At 40.1% G+C, this 19,091-nt stretch overlaps 1 protein-coding gene across 1 annotated transcript in view; it reads left to right on the forward strand.

Annotated features, from left to right (window-relative positions):
- Positions 1-18,113: 18,113 nt before the first annotated feature.
- CPA6 (carboxypeptidase A6) overlaps positions 18,114-19,091 on the forward strand; it is a 265,046-nt gene continuing 264,068 nt past the window's right edge. The window contains exon 1 of the mRNA XM_069466420.1: positions 18,114-18,229. Coding sequence (XP_069322521.1) covers positions 18,114-18,229 — 116 coding nt within the window. The remainder of the gene's footprint in view (positions 18,230-19,091) is intronic.

The following is a 19,091-nucleotide window of genomic DNA, read 5'->3' on the forward strand; positions in this document are numbered from 1 at the left end:
TCAGTACCTGCATCATTGCACACCAGTCATGAAGTAACTTGTAACCATCAACAGTACCACTCCTGATCTGGAAGTTAGTGGATGATCTTACTTTTTTCTTCGTAAATTAGATCACATTTTAAATTACCCCTGCTGTGCATGTGATCTTTCTGATTTGCTTTCTTCAGTGGGATAGAGAAGGTGGATTTATGGTGACACCCAGATTTTGCTCGAGGGATATGTGAATGTTGGCTTTTGTGAGTGTCACAGAAGAGGAAGAGGAGGGGGAGGGAACAGCTGGCCTGGCACAGCCAATGGCGTGTTGCCCTTGATAATCATAAGAAGATTAAGACATGGCTCCAGGCCTTAAGAGGCTTATAATGTAATTGGCAGGATGATCTTAACATAAAACCATCGGATACTCACATGGATAACATATAATTAAGAGCTAAATTAGTGGATTTGAGTGATGAAAGTGAAAGAAAGCAGAACTTAGTGAGGAATGACTTCCTGTCAGTCTTGGGATACTTTGTGGAGGTGGGGAGACTTCAGGGTTGGGAAGGTTTTGACTGGGACAACACTCAACAGGTGGGTCACAGAAGCAAGAACACTGAAGAAGGGGGGGAGGGCTTCCTCCAAAGTGAGACTGAGGCTGCTCTTGCTGCCTGCAAGACTCTTCTGATATCTCCCACTAACCCACTCAGAGCTCTCAAGTCCAATCTCAAGTCCATCCACTCTCTTGAGCCTCACAGCCTCCACCTTAACTCAGGACCTCCTCAGGGCTCACCTCTATTCCTGCAGCAGCTTCCTGCGGCTCTTCCTGCCTCCACAATGCCTCAAATCCATTCTCCATGGAATGACCCTCCTGATATCAAACTGATCATGCAATGAACTGCTCAAAACCACCCCTCAACTCTCCTGTTGCCTCAAGAGATAGTCTGGGACAAGGCTTTTTAGAGTGTAGTTTTCACTCACCTCTTTGGCCTCATCTCTTGCCCTTTCCCACCTGCATCTTCCTCCCCAGACACTGACACACGTGCCATTCTCTGTGTGCGCCATATTTCCCAGACAACCCCATGCCTTCACACAGGCTGTTCCCTCCACCTGGCACGCCCTTCTCTGAACCACTCCTCCACCTCCTGTCTGCCACCCCACCCACCTGTTGGCTGTGTTTGGCCAATTCCTTTATACATCCTGAGACTCAGTTCAGGTTGGGCTAGCGGTACCTCCCATAAGTCCTGAGTGTGTCCACTGGTGCTGTCCTGTAGCTGTCTGATACAGAGTAGTAATTCCTTCAGGAAGGAATAATGTCTTATCCATCCTCATATCCCTAACTCTTAGCACAGAGATTGGTATGCGTTTGTTGCATGAATGGATGAATGGATGAGGCTCGATTAAATAAGACATTCAGAAATGTAGGTCCCAGTGGTAACATTTTCAAATGTATAATGTAAATCAGTATTTTTTTAAGAGTTAGTTTTCTGGATGTTTCCCTTCCATAGAGTGAAGGACACCCATATAATTACTCTTTATACAGCTGAATATCTCCAAATGAAGCAAAAAAATAGGGAAGTTAGAGGTTATTGAAAATTTGCTTTCAGTTTACTGGTAAGACAAAATAAAGTATGCCAAACATGGCTGTCTTAACATTAAGTTTGCAGTGAACTAATTAACAAGAATTTCTCTTTTTCTGTCCTTATTTTCCCATAGTTTCCTTGTTTAGTAAAAAAATTAAGCAGCCTTGTTAATAAATTAGTTCAATAGACAGAGTTGATGTCCTTGGAGATGACTTCAGAGGAAGGTCTGGTATTTCACACACAAAATAAAGGCACACACAGCAGCTATTTCTGGAGCTGAAAATAGGGGGCATCGGCACATTTCAGTGATTTTTTTTCCTTTGGGAAATTGTGCCAGGTACACATTTTACATTTTCACTTACTAAGAAAATGAATATTTTAACATATGAGAACAAATTTAGCTCCAGTGCTATATACTAACAATCCTAAATCACCCTTATCATATGAAGGATTCAAAAGTTAAGTGGAATAAAGATTTCTAATTTTTTTAATAAAAAGAAAAAAAAGGCAAGGGAAAGAGATGTTGCTCACCTTCAGAAGAGTATGGAGCCTAATGAATAAAAATATAATTTATAGGGAAAAACATGAAATTTGTCTATGTGAAATTAATATACTCCCAATTTTGTATAGAAACTGATGCCTAAAAAAAAATCAAGAGTACAAAACTATCTGGCAATGTTAACAAAGTCTACCTTGTCTTTGAGAAAAATGATCTCCAAACCATGTAGATAGGACTAACATTAAGAGGGAACAGAATCCCAAGACACAGAGGAAGGTAAGGGTACTTGGTCACGGTGAACGTTATCAAACTTTCAGACCAAGATATATTATGTCTCAGGATATAAAAGGAATGTGCAGGTGCAGTCAGGGACCCAAATAGATTAACAGTGAGAAATCATAGAAAAAAAATTTATGACTTGGGAAAAGTTTCTTTCAAAGGGTGAGCCTTAAAACTACCAATGAATGAACTATATATCTATATATAGCAAAATCCTAAAATGGTTTATGGCTTGCCAATATTTAGGAAAGAAAGAGGTGGTCAAAATGAGCTATAAGATCCAAATGGTTTCACTGAGGGAAAGAATTGCCCAACTAGCCAGCACTTATGGATTTGTTGTGGATACCATATACCAAGATTTTAGCAAAGCAGTTTAAAAGCCATCCAGAAAAACCCCATGAATCAACGGCATATTTGCATACTTAAGGTAGGTAGATTCATAAATGATTGAATCACGTTAAATGTGGAGAAGAATCCACCAGGAAGGAGGTCTCTGGGTTTTGCGTCTGAGCTTATTCTTTCTTACAATACTGTCAATGACCTGAATGAACACCTAGAAGGCACCTACCCATTGCAAGATTTATCCATTGGATGACAGAATAAACATTTTAATGGATTTTACCTTTTTTTCCAGACTGGGGAAAAATTTGGGTCCAAAATAAATAAGAAGAAATTTATGAAATTTAAAATGTTTTTATATTGGTTCAAAAGGCAACATATAAGGCTTTCTCACCTTATCTTCAGAACAACCACCTAAGGTTGGTGTTATACTTGCCATGTTGTAGGTGATAAAACTGAGGTTTGCCCCAAGTCACATCACGATCTCTTGCTTCCATTGTCACATCTCCATCTACCCAAGATCCTCCTCCTTTCTTTTATAGAGAACCTTGTGATTACTTCAAGCCCACTGCTATGGACTGAATGTTTGTGTTCCCCCAAAATTCATATGTTGAAGCCCAAATTCCCCAATGTGATGGTATTTGGAGGTGGGGCCTATGGAAGGCAATTAGGTCATGAGCCCTCTTAAATGGGATTAGTATCCTTACAAGAAAAAAACGTAAGAAAGGTAATCTCTCTTTTTCCTCCATGTGAAGGCCCAACAAGAAAATGGCCATCTGCAAACCAAGAATAGAGACATTAGACACTGTATCTACTAGCAATTTAATCTTGGACTTCCCAGCCATCAGAACTGTGAGAAATTAATTTCTGTTATTTAAGCCACCCAGTCTACAGTAGTAGTCTGTTATAGTAGCCCAAATTCACAAACAGCCACCCAGATAAATAATCCAGAATAATCTCCCCACTCAAAATCTTTAATTTAATCCCATCGGCAAAGTCCCTTTTGCTCTATAAGGTAACATTCACAGGTTCTAGAAATTCAGACAGGGACATCTTTGGGAGGCATTATTCAGCCAACCACACTGGGGCAAAGTGAGCAAGGTTCATAGTTGCAGATGAGGTCAGAGAGGTAACTGGGAACTAAATCACAGGGGCCTTGAAGGCCATTGTAAGAGTCTCAGGTTTTACCATGAGTTAAACGGAAAACCATGCAGAGAAGTGACGCAAGGAACTGTGTCCCTAAAGGACCACTCTAGCCACTGTGTAGAAAAGAGGCTATAGAGAGGCACGATATATGTAGTGAGAACAGTAATAAGGCACCTGCCATGATCTAGATGAGAGACGAAGGCAATTCACACCAGGGTGGTATTGGTCAGAGGTGGTTGGATTCTGAAGATACTTTGAAGAGTAGAGCCAATAGGATTTTCTGACAGATTCAATATGCTTACACAAAGAGTGGTTAAGGATGATTTCTTTTTAATCTGAGCAATCAGAAGAATGGAATTACCATCAACTCAAATGGGAACTTCTGTAGAAAGGGTAGGTTTGGAGGGGGTGTTAGGATAGAACCACACATTCTGTTTTGGATATGTTAATCTTATGAACATTAGACATCCAAGTGGTGGTATCCAATAGGGAGTTGAATTTAGGAATATGTAGTTTAGGAGAAAATTCTGAGCTAGAAATATAAATTTGGGCACATGGACATTGTCATATCAATGGTAAATTCAGTGATGAGACTGGATGAGCTCATCAAGGGGATACATGTAAGATAAATAAAGGATGAATTCTGGAGCATGTCTATGTTAAGAGGACAGGGAGAAGAAGGGGAGCTATAAACAGAAACTAAAAGAAAATGACAGTGCAAGTGCTGTTTCTTGGAAGACAAGAGCAAGTACATTAAGGATGATGAGTTATCATCTGTGACACGAGATGAGCACTGAGAACTGGATAGACCAATCGATGTGATCTGGGATAGTCTGATAACCCTGAGTAGTAACAGCCAAGACACACAGCCCAGCCTGGGCCAAACCAGCTATTGACAACATGCTCTGTGTGCTATACACGGCGTCACATAATCCATCCTCTGGGTTCCATCACTTGCAGTCTACTGAAACCAATGCCTATTTTCAGGTTTCATCTTACTTGGATTCTCAGCAAGCTAGAATTTAGTTGACCACTCCCACCTTGAAACGCTCTCTGCCTTGGTTCTACCATTCTTGTTGTTGGAGAACCATGGTTGGGAGGAATTACTAGAGAATTTAAAGCAAAGAAATGATATGATTCTATTTTGGATTTTGGAAAACACACTCTGAAGGTATGTTGGGCCATGCAGAAAAGGGGTAGTGTCGGAGGGTCTCAGAAGACAGACTAAAGGAAAGCAAGCCATCTGCAAGGTAGTGGCACTGAAGTGGGTCAAAGATGAGAAGATCAGCAGTGGGTATGTGCATGATTAGGCCAGATAACCAATTAGAGGTGAGGACAGTGGAGGTAGTGGGTTCAAAGATGACTACCAACTATTCAGAGGGATAAATAGTTGATGATTGCATCACTGGGAAACATTTTTAAGTGGTCAGATTTCTGGGCCGCATTTTCAGAGATTCCAAATCAGTAGGTCTGAGTAGGGCCTGGGATTCCATATTTGTAGCCTCATTTCCAAGTTAATCTGATCTAGATATCTGTGCACCATAGTCTGAGAAATCCTGGTATAGGTGGTGGTTGAGTCCATGGTAGAATGTACAACTCTCATTCTCTTGAGACCTACTTAATCACTGAGCTCCTGTAAGGTGGCACATACTGTGTTAATGGATGGAGATGTAAAAATGAAAACAAAAATGGACAAATTACCTGTGCTACAGACTAGTGGAGTGTACAGACATACAAACTTAACATTACCCATTCTGAGAAGTGCCTTGAAAAAGAGTAAAAGGCCCTGTGAGAATACACAACAGGGGAGCTGGATCTAGTTTCAGGATGGTAGGGAAAGCCTCTGGGAGGAGGTAGCATTTGAGCTGAGATCAGAAGAATGCCTAGGAGTTAACTTGGGAGTTAAGCAGGCAAAGAGATAAGATTATGAAGAAAGTGAAAAGGAAAGAGAGCTAAGGCAGAACTTCTAGAAAGCCAGTGTCAAAAGTCAGGCTGCAGAAAAGAATAATGAAAAGGAACAACCAGAGAGAGAATGATGTCAGGGACCTGCAGCAGAACGTGTGGAAGAGGAAAGGAGTGGTCAACGGCGTCCAGTCCCAAGAGAGTCCAGAGAAGTCAGACTGAAGAGTGGCCCTGTGCCAGGATGCCGTAGGCCTGCAGGAGAAAGGCAAGGGATGGTGGATTGTGAGACCACTTGCTTTGGGATCCCAGCTCTACCACTTACTATCAGTGAGATCTCTGGGAAGTTTCCTAACCTTTCTAGCCTCAGTTATTACATCTGTAAAATCTAGTATAGTGGGAGAACCATTAGAACAGAGACTTTTATCTGGCTTATTCATTTCAATATCTTCAGGATCTATACATGCCTGACATATTGGAGATAATCAATAAAATATTTGTTGAATGAATAAGGATAGTAATAGTATTCCAATACCCCATAGTGTTTATAAGCATTAAGTGAGTTGTTACAGATAAATCACTCAGGACAATGGTTTCCAAATTTTGCTGCATTTTGGAATCATCTGAAAATCTTTATAACGTGGTGATACCTGTCTCCCTCCCCAGACACTGATTAGGATTTCTAAAATCTCCCCCAAGTAAATCTAGTGTGCAGCGAAGTTTGGGACACACTAGTTTGGGACACACTCAGCATATAGAAAGCATTTTCCATAGAAACTAAGTTGGGGAAGCTTTTGATGAGCAACTGTACAACATAATCACTAACGGGATGCTCATTATTCAAGGGTTGCCCCCGCTACTGTAATTGCATGCTTTCCCCCATTTGGTGCATTGAAATCTTTGGCCTTTATGCCAAAATTAAGTAGGTATTTATTTCTGCTCAGCAGCTGTTGGAAAGAAGCAAAGAAAGTGTCTTTAAGAGTAAGACTTGAACCTCCAAGTGGTGGGCAAGGCCACAGTGCACAGACTGTGAAAAAAAGCCAGTGAAGTCCCCCCGTTGGTCATATGTAGTGATGCTTCCCAAGAAGTTCTGAAAACCGTTCCGACCACCCCTTCAGACCATGTGAAGAATTCAGATCACAGATAGGTTTCATTTCTTCTGCAGCTGATGTAACCCTACCCAGACTATTTTTTCTCGCTCCTAGAAATCTTGCAGCTGTGAGTTTAATGCCAAGTTGTGTGTTTAAATATAGTTCAATAAAGAAGGCCTAACTCAGATAACAAGGGGCTCTCTGAAATTCTTTATACAACAGCTGTTAACTTTTGTGTTGCATGCTGCTTGGATATTTGATGCATTCCTTTAATTCGGGAAAACACTTAAAGCACTTAGCGAAGCACTGGATTGATTTTCAGTTTGGGAATCTCGTGCCAGCAGAGAGATTCGGACACAGTTCAATAACATTTTTGCGAGCAAATTTTCTGCTCTAGTAAGCAGGTAAACATGGAGTTAGAAATGCATTCTGGACAAAGAAGAGCTTGCTTATGATGGAATAAGGAGTTCATACGAAAGGAAATGTAGACATGATCAGTTAGATGGGAGTAACCTGAATAGGACAGAAGGCTTTTGAGGTTAGTAGAAGAGGTCAAAGGTTAGGAATTGGGGTGGCAATTGTAGAGGAAAGACCTAGAAAAAGGAGGAGATAGAGTGAGGGAGGTCCCTGATCAGAGAGAAAGAGTAGATAAAATAAATAAAACACTAATCATGGGGAATAGAAGAGAGAAGAAATGAAAGAAACAGGCAAGGAAGAGGCTGCCCAAACAAGGGAGAAAAGGAATAAGAAGACCAGTTAACAGGGAGACTAGGGCAGGGAGAGGAGAAGGAAGTGTGAACAGGATGATAAAGGTGGTTAGGTCAGGATCCTGGGACATCCTGAGTCATATTCTGATTCAAAGGAGGAAGGAGAATCAAACCCTCTGTCTTCTGCTATCGTTGATGGCTTTTCAGATTGTCATACCCACAGCAAAAAAAGCATCAGAGTAAAACAAAAGCAACATGTAGATGACAGAGATTAAAATAGTCATGTTTAATTTATTGCTGAGAATTTTCAAATGTGAAAGGTCTAATGAAAGTTCATAACAAGAATAATGCAACTGACATGCAAACTTGGTGGCATGAAAATAAGATAAAATCATTCCACAAAACTTAAGTAGAATGTCGTTAAGGACCATGATAACCCATTTGCAAAGAAGTCAGTGAATGTTACATCTTAATTTATAAAATTAGATGAACACACTTTTTATAGAGGAAATAATCTTGATATATAACATAATAATTCTGAGACATAATACATACAACACACCAACAGTATTCAAAGCATATGCTAAGAATATCCCAAGGTTGTCGAGTAAAGAGATTTAATGTCTGGCATAGTCTAGACATCTGTATTTTTATAAAACTCCATACATGCATCTGAGGTACATCCCCAGCTGAAAGCCACTGACCTAGAAAATATTAGATTTAAATTAAGAACAAGCTTGTGGCCAATAAGCATTGAAATAATAACTAAATTTTAAGACTGTAACACTTTATTATTGATATCCAATATCATCAGGCAAAACGACACCAAGATATATTCTGATAAATAGAAACATATCACGGACATCACGAGCTTTGAAAAATCCCTTGGAACTTCCCATACAGAAAGCAATTTCTGAAATCTTTATATTGATAACATTTTACTTGTAAGAATTTCACTTGGGCATGAGAGGCATCTCTTTTAATTTGACAACTCTTCTCACGCAACACATCAGTAGGAATATAGATTTTTTAAAAAAATATTTCTAGTATATTTTACAAGGTGAAAGAACAAATCTTTGTGATTTTGAAGGGGTCTTCTGGGAAATCACAAATATAATTTTAGGTGCAAGAGATATCCTGAAAGAACTTGGCATGGTTACACATGCCTGTAGTGCCAGCTACTCAGGAGATTGAGGCAAGAGGATCCATGGGGCCCAGGAGTTTGGGACTATCCTTGGCAATATAGCAAGACCCCATCTCAAAAAGAAAAAAAAAAAGAAGATATCCTGAAAGTTTTACTTTATGTATTTTTTTATACTTAAGTGTCTAGTTTTGGTAAGATAAAAATAAGAAATATTATCAGAGGAAATTTAGATACTTGATTAAGATCAGATCATGAGTGCCTAAGAAACAATACTTGTTACCTATTTAATTGAAGGAATAAAAAATTTAAAAATAAATATAGAAAGTAACATAATTGTAAAAATGTTACTTCTCGTAGAAGTGAAGATTCTTTGTTCTCTTTTTCTGTTGTTTTCTTAAATACTCTAGCATGTAATAAAGTCAATTTAAAGCACAGAAAGTCACTCTGATAAGACACAGAATCTTTGTTATATAGGCAGATGACATAGAAAGATTAACCCTTCATATTGTAAACGAAAGCAATAAGCAATAAACCAAGGAAGCAAGCCCATCGACATTGAGCAAACTTTGCTCAGCTATTAACACATTCCATAGCTTTTCAGACTCAGGGACTATAAAACAGACAAATAAAATTTACATTCCAAGCTTTGCCCTTCATTTTGTTCTTTAATATTCTGGAACACACTGGCACTTTACTTTAGGACAGATCTCACAAGACCATGAGAACTAATTTCATAAGATGCTATTAGCATATAATGTTTTCATCATTGCTACCTCCAAACAAATCCCTAAATAAGCATTTTCAAAAGTTCTCAGTTTCAATTTCTAACACAGTCAACACTGGTAGCTGTAATCCACATAAACAAAACTCTTTGGGGTGCTCAATAAGTTTTAAAAGTATAAATGGATCTGAAGAACAAAGAAAAAAGGAGAAAAGAAAAAAAAAACAGAGAAGTGCTACATTAGGAGGAAACTATTCTCTTCCTTGAAAAACAGAAGCACATACAGAGTCCTATTTTCTCTGTCAATATTGCTCCTAGTATAGTCTCATCCACCAATTACTTCTAACTTTTAACGTAATTAAATACTATTTCACAGAGAACACTTGGGAGTGGATAATAGAGAACTGTCTGTTACAAACCAGCATTCTATAATAGCAGACAAGCAGAACTTATAAATACACATAGCACAACTTTCTACAGCCACGTACTTGCTATAAACTTACATGCCTTCTGAAATTTGCAAAAATTAACCCAAAATACATCCTATCTGTAGCATATAAAAAGAAAAACATGTAAACATAAAATTATGTTCAGTAATCATTGTTTCAGTGTTCTGCCTTACTTAGATGTGATTCAGGTATCCAGTGATTATCCATTAATTAGCTTAATTTAATCAGTCTAAGGTTCCATGTTCCCTAAAGATCTTTTTTGAATTGAGATATAATTCATATATCACAAAAATCACCATGTTACTGTGTATAATTCGGTGGTTTTCAGTATATTCACAAGGTTATGCAACCGTCACTATTATCCAATTCCTGAACATTTTCGTCACCCCAAAAAGAAACTCTGAATCCATTAGCAGTCAATGCCCATCCCTCCTTTCCCTCCTCCCTTGGCAATTGCTGATAAACTATATGTTTTTTACTTATTTTGGACATTTCATATAAGTGAAATTGCATAACATGTGACCTTGTGTCTAGCTCTCTTCATTTAGCATTTTTTCAAGGTTTATTCATGGTGAAGGAAGTATCAGTACTTCATCCCTTTTTATAGCCAAATGATATTCCATTGTGTGGACATACCACTTTTGTTTATTCATCAATTGATGAACATTTGGGTTGTTTCCACTTTTTAGGTCTTATAAGTAATACTGCTATGAACATTTGTGTACAAGTTGTGATATAAACGCATGATTTGAATTTTCTTGGTGGAAGCTAGGAATGAAATTTCTGTATCTTATGGTAACTCTACATTTAATTTTTGAACAACTATAGCTGCACTAGTTTACATTCACACCAGCAATGTCTGAGGGTTCTTATTTCTCCGAGTTCTTGCCAACAATTGTTTTGTCTTTGATTTTAGCCATCTTAGTGTGTGTGAAGTTGTATGTCATTGTGGTTTTGGTTTTCATTTCTCTAATAACTAATTTTGTTGAGCATCTTTTCATCTGCTTATTGGCCATTTGTACGTCATCTTTGGAGAAATATCTATTCAGATCCTTTGCCTATTTTAGAATTGGGTTATTTATCTTCTTATTGTTAAGTTCCCTAAAGATCTTAGAAATTATCTTCAAGCTGACATGCTATAAAACATAATTCCTATTGAAATAAAGTGTTTGTCAGAATAATGATTCAGGTAGGTTATACACATATTTATAGTTTTCATAATCAATCAGTACACCTGTATAAGTTTAGGAAAAGTATGTCCAAATAGGATAAAAAATGTTCTCATAATACACTTAACATTGATAAATGAAAGGAAATATTTCTGTTTCTTATTATGTCAAAATTATGAAACTAGTCTTGTTTGCCACATATTTACCTTAATTATGTGAACTTGTATTCCTAAAATATTTTTGAATTATTTTCTGCAAGAGTAGTTTTTTAAAAAAATTACAGTACATTGAAAGTATTATTGGTGCAAGTTCCCTATATTCTTGAATTTTAGGGATAGTCAATGTACATTTATTTATTTCTATAAGCCAATTGGAATAGAGCGCCTTCAGTAAGAGTCATTTATGAGTCTTTTAAATGTTATTTATGAGTACATCTGGAGGGAGGAAAACATTACACACTAAATAAGAGGAAAAGTCCTTTCTGGATTAGAAACATAGGGCCCATAGTTCCATAAATGCCTTATAACTTCAATTCTACCATTTTAGTCATAGGTCAAGGACAAATACAGAAATAACTCACTAGTGCAGATATCCAAGAGCTATTCTCCTCCTTTGTAGACATGATATTCTGAAATGATTTGGACTAAAAATAGACAAACAAAGAAACAAAAAAGAGGAACAATCTAGATTTCTATCTTCTCTCACTCAAGAGAGAATAGGTTTTTATGAGCCATAAATCCATTTAGAGAGATCACCAAATGATCAGGTCATAAACCAAATTCACAATAATTGCTATGATCAACGGGGAATAATTTATTAGTTATACACAAACAGACAACAAAAACAGAAAACAAATTAGTGGAGAGGAAAATTAAAATTAGAAAGCGGAGAGTCACCAAAGTTCTATTGCCACTTCAGATCCCACCTCTATAAACGAAGAAAAGACCTGCCCGGGGAAAGGGAGCCTCTGACTTGCCCCATTTCTAGAGAAGAAGTTTATCCAATTCTGCCAGAGGTGGGTATCTCAGTGGAAACTCCAAAATTGGTTAAAAAAAATTAAAAAAAAAAAAAAAAAAAGACTCTCACACAAATACAAAATGAACAGGTATCAAAGATTTTATCTATTAATTAAATGAAGTAACTGGGAAAGATGTTACTACTATTAATAGTTCAAAGGAGAAATCAGAGAACCACAAGTGTGTATAGAGTAAAGAAATGGTAGAATTATTTTACAAACGGAAACAAAACTGGCTTTTTTCATAGATCGGGGGAGAGTCCTCCCTCTACCAATCAGAAGTTATTTAGATGTCTGTAACAAACAAGAATCATTAAAAATGGACAAGAATTATTTACATTCTTATCAGTTTCTTCAATTTATAGGATTGTAAAATAGCCTAGCCAGAGACAAAGTAGCATATCCCTATGATGTCAATCTCCACAGACGCCAGCATTCCCTTGAAAGGAGATTTAGCAATCATTTTTGTTTATTTCAAAGTCTTAAATTTCTCCTTACAAGATCAAATACAAGTTTTTGAAAGAATCTGGTAGGTTTTTCTTCTTCTACAGCGGTTAGAAGCATTTGGCCTTTGATGGCAAATAAAATCTTTGCATTATATTAAATAATTGTGCTGTTCCTTTAGGTAACTTAATCTCCTCCTATGAGCATTTTTCAATGTTAATTTTCTTCTGAGTCTAAGATTTCTATAGGCTATGCCGTTCTTCCAATTGGTACTTTTGGAAAAAAAAATAAAAAACCTTTGTTTATTTTGTCTATTTGTTTATATTCAATATAATTAGAATCTCCAGTTCCTAAAATTCTCATTTTGAAAAATGTAAACACATTATCATTTTATTCTTTCTCTAAAAGTCAGCAAATTCTTTAGAAAATTTTATTTCTGTGTCTCTCCTTCCTCTTCACTAAATTAATTCCTCCTTGTGATACCTTCGAGCCAATTTTAAAGTCTTCTACTGTATATTCTTCACCTTACTTTCTGAGAGACTGAACAAATTCTCTCACTATTCTTATTTTTCTACGTGCCCTTTCTCTGTCCTTCAGCACCAAGAGAACATTCTCCTCCCTCCACCTTTAGGAATGCCCAGCATGTCCCACGGTGAAACGTCACTGCTCACCTGGCCTCCCTCAGTCCGCTCAACAGCTTTTCTTCGTAAGGCAAATTCCACCACCTAGTCTTTGATCCTGGTTATATCTGAAATTTCCCTTCTGCCTAGTCTTTTTGGCTTACATCTGAATCTTTTCTGTTATTATGCTGTTTCTGTTCTGATTTTGTTTTGTTTTGTTGTGTTTTTCATCACCTCTCACTGAGCTGGGCAAATGGCTAGGAGAGGAACTTTTCATTCATTTGCTGTAGTATTGCTTTTGATTTTATTCTGATCAAACTTTTTAAATCTCTGTCTCCTGCTCCATCCCTCTCAAATTTCCCTTAATTTTCATCAAAACATTTAATATCACAAATGCTAAAACACATACATACCTTCCCCGTCACTAGAAATAGTAATTTTTAAAAGTATTTTTATCTACTACGTTTTCCCTACCTTACTTGTTTGTAAGAGTCTCGGGGTCAGCTGTCAGGAAGAAAGGGAAGTAGGAGGCAGAGCGGGAGCAAACAGCAAGGAGAGAGAGAAGATGGAAGTCTACCATTGCTTTGAGTCAGAGAGTAGAACTTATTTCTACCTTCCTACATTCAAGTACTTTGGTTTTGCTCCATAAATTCTATAAAAACATCTTTGTAATGTAATTATAAGGACCTAAAAATATAATAATAGACTTACTCTTAAAGTTGCTTTTACATCTGAGTGAGCAGTGCTCTTCTTTTGAGACACCTGACCAAGGACAGGGGTGTGGCTGGGGCTCTGGACAAGAGCTCCCTGACAGCAAAAGGTCCTGAGAGCTGTGGGCTGAGAGGTCAGCCATGGCTTTGCCAGCGATGTCTGCTGTGGACGCAGCACTGCCCCATGCACCAGGAATGTAAAGATGGACGTAAGAGAGTGCCTGCCCTGGAGGGTATATAATGGTAATATTGAACAAAGTGTCAACACATAGTAAAACCCAGGAGTGGTACATGAATAAACGCTGTCCACTCAGAGAAGGTGACCACTGTGGGCAGAAAGGGACTGGAACAACTTCATGGAAGAGACTGACTTGGCTGAGTCCGGCAGGGATGCAAGGATTTGGCTGGGTGGATAGAGGTGGCCATTATTATCAAGGACACACTGTAAACACACAGAGAAAGGGAAATGTACAGAATATTCAGGGAATATTGAGGAAGATAAAAAAGTTTTCGAGGGCCCTGAATGCCAAGTGGAAGAGCCTGAATGTTGCTCTTCATCCTGTGGAGACTTACTGAGGGACAGTTCGTGCTGTTCCTGGTACCTGTAATGGTCTCGTCCCATCCCTCACTTCCTCCACACCACCACCCTCCTCGGTGTGGCTGGCTCCTTCTCATACTTGGTTGGAATGTCCACTTCTCAGAACACACTACGTATGTGACCCACCTCTGCCCACATGACTTCTGATAGCAGCATCTCTGATTTGCTCCTATAGGATTAATGGAAACACCAAATGTAACAATGGGTTTATTCATCTGCCCGGCCCCTCCACCAGCACGAAGTGTCACAAAGTCAGAGACCAGGTCTGCAGTGACATGGACCAAGAAGAGGAGAAGACCAAACAAAGACCTTTGTGAAACCTCTACTGTTTAAGCAGGTAACAAATAAAAAGGGAACCCTAGGAAGGAGAGGACAATGTCCCAGAGCCCACAGGAAAAGGGAATTTCAAACAGTGAGTGGCAGACAGCCTCAGAACCCATGCAAATGTGAGTAAGAACAGAGAACAGACCACTGATCATTGAGAGAAAGTTTCAGCAGGGTGGAAGGGAAGGAAAGCAAATGGTCAAGGTTCAAGAGCATGCTTCTGAAAAGCCTGAAAAAAAAGAAAGAAAGAGGACAGGTGGCTTGTGTTTAAGGGGGGGAGAAAGATGGATAGCTGCGGAGAGAAAGAGGGAAGAGAAAGACACAGGCGCAACAAGGGGCAGCTGAGGGTGCTGAAGGCAGTCAGGAGGGAACTGTTAGTGATGTGTTGTTAAAGGAAGCTCCAGAACATTCCTCACACACTTGCTGAGACCACATAAGGCCGTAACCTAACTTCCCATTTGCTATTTCCTCACCTGTTGGAACAATGGCAAAACACCACAAAAGAGACCTGATAGGCAGGTAGGTCTATGTTAATGAGATGTGGAAGAATGAACACAAAACCAATTGCAACGGGAGGGCTGTCTGTACCACAAAGCGCTACACACAGTTTATCTTCCCCTCCAGATATCTTTACCAAGATGAATCTATGTGGCGCTCACTCATATACTTGAGGGGAAAAAAATTGCAAAATCTCTCCCCACAGCCTCATAGAATTGACATTAAAAATCATGAACAATGGACTCAAATCAGGGATGACATTTTCCTTTCCCAATTATAGTTTCATTTCTTTCTCTGCTCGGTAATATTTCTTTTAATACAGTTCACTCTCCCACTAAAATATGACAAAACCATAGCCAATAAATAGAACTTCTCATCTTCCCATCTCCAAATCCCTAACTGGTTTAATAATTCACTCCCTCTCAGTGCCTTAAAAACGGAACTTTTATCTTTGAATTCATCTATAAAACTGTTCTCTTCTCCTCCCACTGGCTAAGTGGACTCCATTTATCACTCATTTTATGGGAGCTTATCTACTGCAAGAGAAGTTTGATCAGATAACCTCATCCTTAGAGAAGCAGAGAATGATTGCTAGGAATGACTTCTATTGTTTGAGAACCTCTCTTTGATCTGAAATTTTTAGGAAGGTGATAGGATGTCTTCGGAGTCTCTTGCATTTTTGATGGTGCAGGAAATGATTCCCTTGGTCTGAGAGTGTGGAGAGCCTTTGTTGACCATGCTCACTGGACCCAGTCCTGCAGAATGATCTGAGGGTGAGCCGAGTCCCTAGTCTGAGATGAACATTCCTAGTTTAATGCTGTGATATAATATGACAGATTTATACATTGTTCTGACATAATGAAATGCAAAGAGATGAATGTTTTATTTACACAGTAACCTCTTATTTCAACAGTTCACTGCTGTTGTATAGGCTTTCTTGGCTTCATCAAAAAGCCTCAAGTATTGCTCTGCATCTTACAGAGAAAGCAGCCTCACCAGTTTAGAAACGCCAAAGTACCAGCCCATGAGGTCAGGAAGGAAGACAACATAAACAAACAAAGAAGCAAAGCCAGGAGACCTGATCACCTAGGGAACTTCCGCTCCCCAAAAGTGCTCTCTGCTGCCCGAGTGTTCTTTCCTCTATCTAGATAGAGAAACAATGTTTGATGAATGAATCCCTTCCCAGGTTTATCATTCATTCAACAAACAGTGTTGACCATTCCTTCAGTAAACAGTGTTCCCTGTGTAAGGAAGTGTATACAGAGACAAAAGGGACACAGTTCTGTGTTCAAGGAGAAGGCAGCTTTATGAGGAAACCAGACAAAAACTTAGCATGACGTGGTAAGTCCTATAGTAGAGGATGTGCCAGATGGTAGGGAGAGGGACCCAGAGAAGACGTTAACTACCCTAATGCTGGGAGAGTTGAAGACGACTTCGGAGATTCATTTCAAATGAAAATCATTTTATCTCTGTCATGAACCTGACACTGAATCTGTCAAAGGAGTTTGGTTCAACTCCCCAGGTAAAGAAGATGGGGAAGATTTGGTGCTTTCAATTCTAACAGGTACTCTGGCTATTATATTGGCTGGTACAGAAGTTATTTCTTCAGGAAATGTGAGAAGTAGACTATATGAGCGGGTGTGAGGAAGAGCTGTTGGCTCGCTCTCTCTTCCAGGGTGTGACGAGGACTTGGCGTGGAGGGTGACAGGAGACACCCTCGGTAATACTGTGCTTATTAACAGGGCAAGGCACACCCCTCCACGTGGGCTTTCCGGTGCATTTGAGTAGAGCAAGTGGATGCAAAAAGAAAAAAAGTCTTCGTGGGAAAAATGAGAAAGAAATGGTTTGCTCCAAGTCTTTAGAGAGAGAATACAAAGCAGACCTCATTCGAAAGTGAAGTCCTGCTACTCCGAGTGTGGCTGAAGGGCCAGCAGCCTCAGCATCACCTGGAAGCCTACGAGAAACGCAGAGTCTCAGTGTCACGAGCGCCCCAGGTGATCTGCATGCACGGAAACGCCGAGCCACCGCTCCAGCCCAGCCTGGTGGGTGAACATTAGAATCACCCAAGGAGCTTTTTAAACGGCTGATCCCATCCCCAGGCGTTCTGATTTAAACGGTCTGGCTCCCTAAGTGATTCCAAATGTGCAGCCAAGGTGGCAAAGCGCTTGAAGGCCTCCGAAACAGCAGCAGGCCCGGGTGCTGCTGACGCGGCCTGAACACCAAGAGCTCCCTGAGGCCGATGAAGCCGCTGCCCCCTCCCGGCACCTCAGGAGCAGGGAACGGAGGCCAGCTGTTCCCATCCAGGTGCCGCCGCTCAGCCCCGAGCACGTTCTCATCAAGACCATTCACTGTGCGTGTCCTCACGTGGAACCAGTGCAGAAATCTGTCACGGGCGATCAAAACATTAAGCCTAGAATGTTCCACGCCAGCTTGTTAGCTCATCATCAGAGAGATCGTTTGCAATTAGGATAGGGTCCTCCTGCTGTACAACGTAATAGAGAAAGAAAGGGCGAACAGAAAAGTTAGGGGCCTCACACTAGCAAAGCAAACAAACCGAAAATAGAGGGGAGTCACCCAAAGGAAGCAGCACCCAGCGAGCCCCTGGCATGAGTCAGCGGGGAGGCCCAGCCCCTGGGGGGCAGCCTGATTAAGCTCCGCTCAGCTGCAGGCCGGCGGCTGCTGCTGCTGCTGCAGCCCAAGACCAAGTCTTAGTAGCAACTTCCCTTCCTCGGCTGCCTAAACTTTTTTCCCTGGTGGCTGGAAAGAAGTGTCACATTTTGCTCACTCCCAAGCCTGCTCCCCCACCCCCTTCTAGGGAACGCGTGCGGTGTGTAGGGGGTGCTGTGAGCCACCTCCAGCCTCGGGTGGCTGCTTAAGCAACTTCAGCGCCTCTCATCGGAGCACTATGAGGTGCCTCGGGAATAGCAGGGGCCGGACAGCTGCTTTCCTGCCTCTCTGCTGGCTCTTTTTGAAGATTCTGCAACCAGGGCACAGCCACCTTTATAACAACCGCTATGCTGGGTAAGTGGAGAGACTTTCATGCCCTGCGTGGCTTTTATTTGGATCCGGGGGCTGCTTTGCTCCTCCTGAGTGTGCCTCACTTTTTCTCATTTGTGGTCTCTGTGTGACTCTGCACACTTTCCTGCTCCCCTGTATAAAATGTACACATGGCTCCTGGCTCTGGCTGTTCATACTTTTCACAGTGTGCCAGTCTCAGCAGTGGACCAGGGTGGAGTGGGATTCTGTCTCTGGAGTAGCCAGCAATTGCGGTATTTGCATTCGTTGATGCTCAGTGATGCTGTTGTACCACGTGAATTATGACCTGAAAACCAAAGTCTCTCCTTTAGACTTGCATGCAGGAGCAGTGGGTTGAAATTCACCAGTGATTAATTTAAGAGCTGAGCGTGATTTTGTGTGCGTGTGTGTGCGTGTGCGTTAGTCTGCAGAGTGGTTAGTAGAAAGATTTTCAAATCTGAGCAATGCAAATGATTCAACTCTAAGCAGAATAAAAGTAGTTAGCTATAAAATTATAGGTACTTTTATGAGGGAAAAATACAGAAGGAAAAAAACAATCAGATTTTTCTTCCTCTGTAGGTTAGCATGAGTTCTATACGCCTTTCTTACAGAGGCACAGGGCTAGGTATAAAGCAGCGTTACTCTGCGTGTTCTTATTATCCTGAAGACTTGCTGTGGTATAGACAGCGTGTGATTTGCTCACATTTGCAGGGGGTTATTCTTTGGAAAGTATGGCATCCTTGCATTTTAGAGCTGGAAGAACTCTAAATACCTCCTCCAGCTCAATTCCTTCTCACAGAGGAGTAAACCCAGTGTCTTAAGTCTTTTTAAATAGCTGACTATCATTCAGTAATCACCAGTGCAGAAA

The sequence above is a fragment of the Eulemur rufifrons genome, chromosome 3 (assembly GCF_041146395.1).
Source record: "Eulemur rufifrons isolate Redbay chromosome 3, OSU_ERuf_1, whole genome shotgun sequence".
Taxonomy (NCBI): domain Eukaryota; kingdom Metazoa; phylum Chordata; class Mammalia; order Primates; family Lemuridae; genus Eulemur; species Eulemur rufifrons.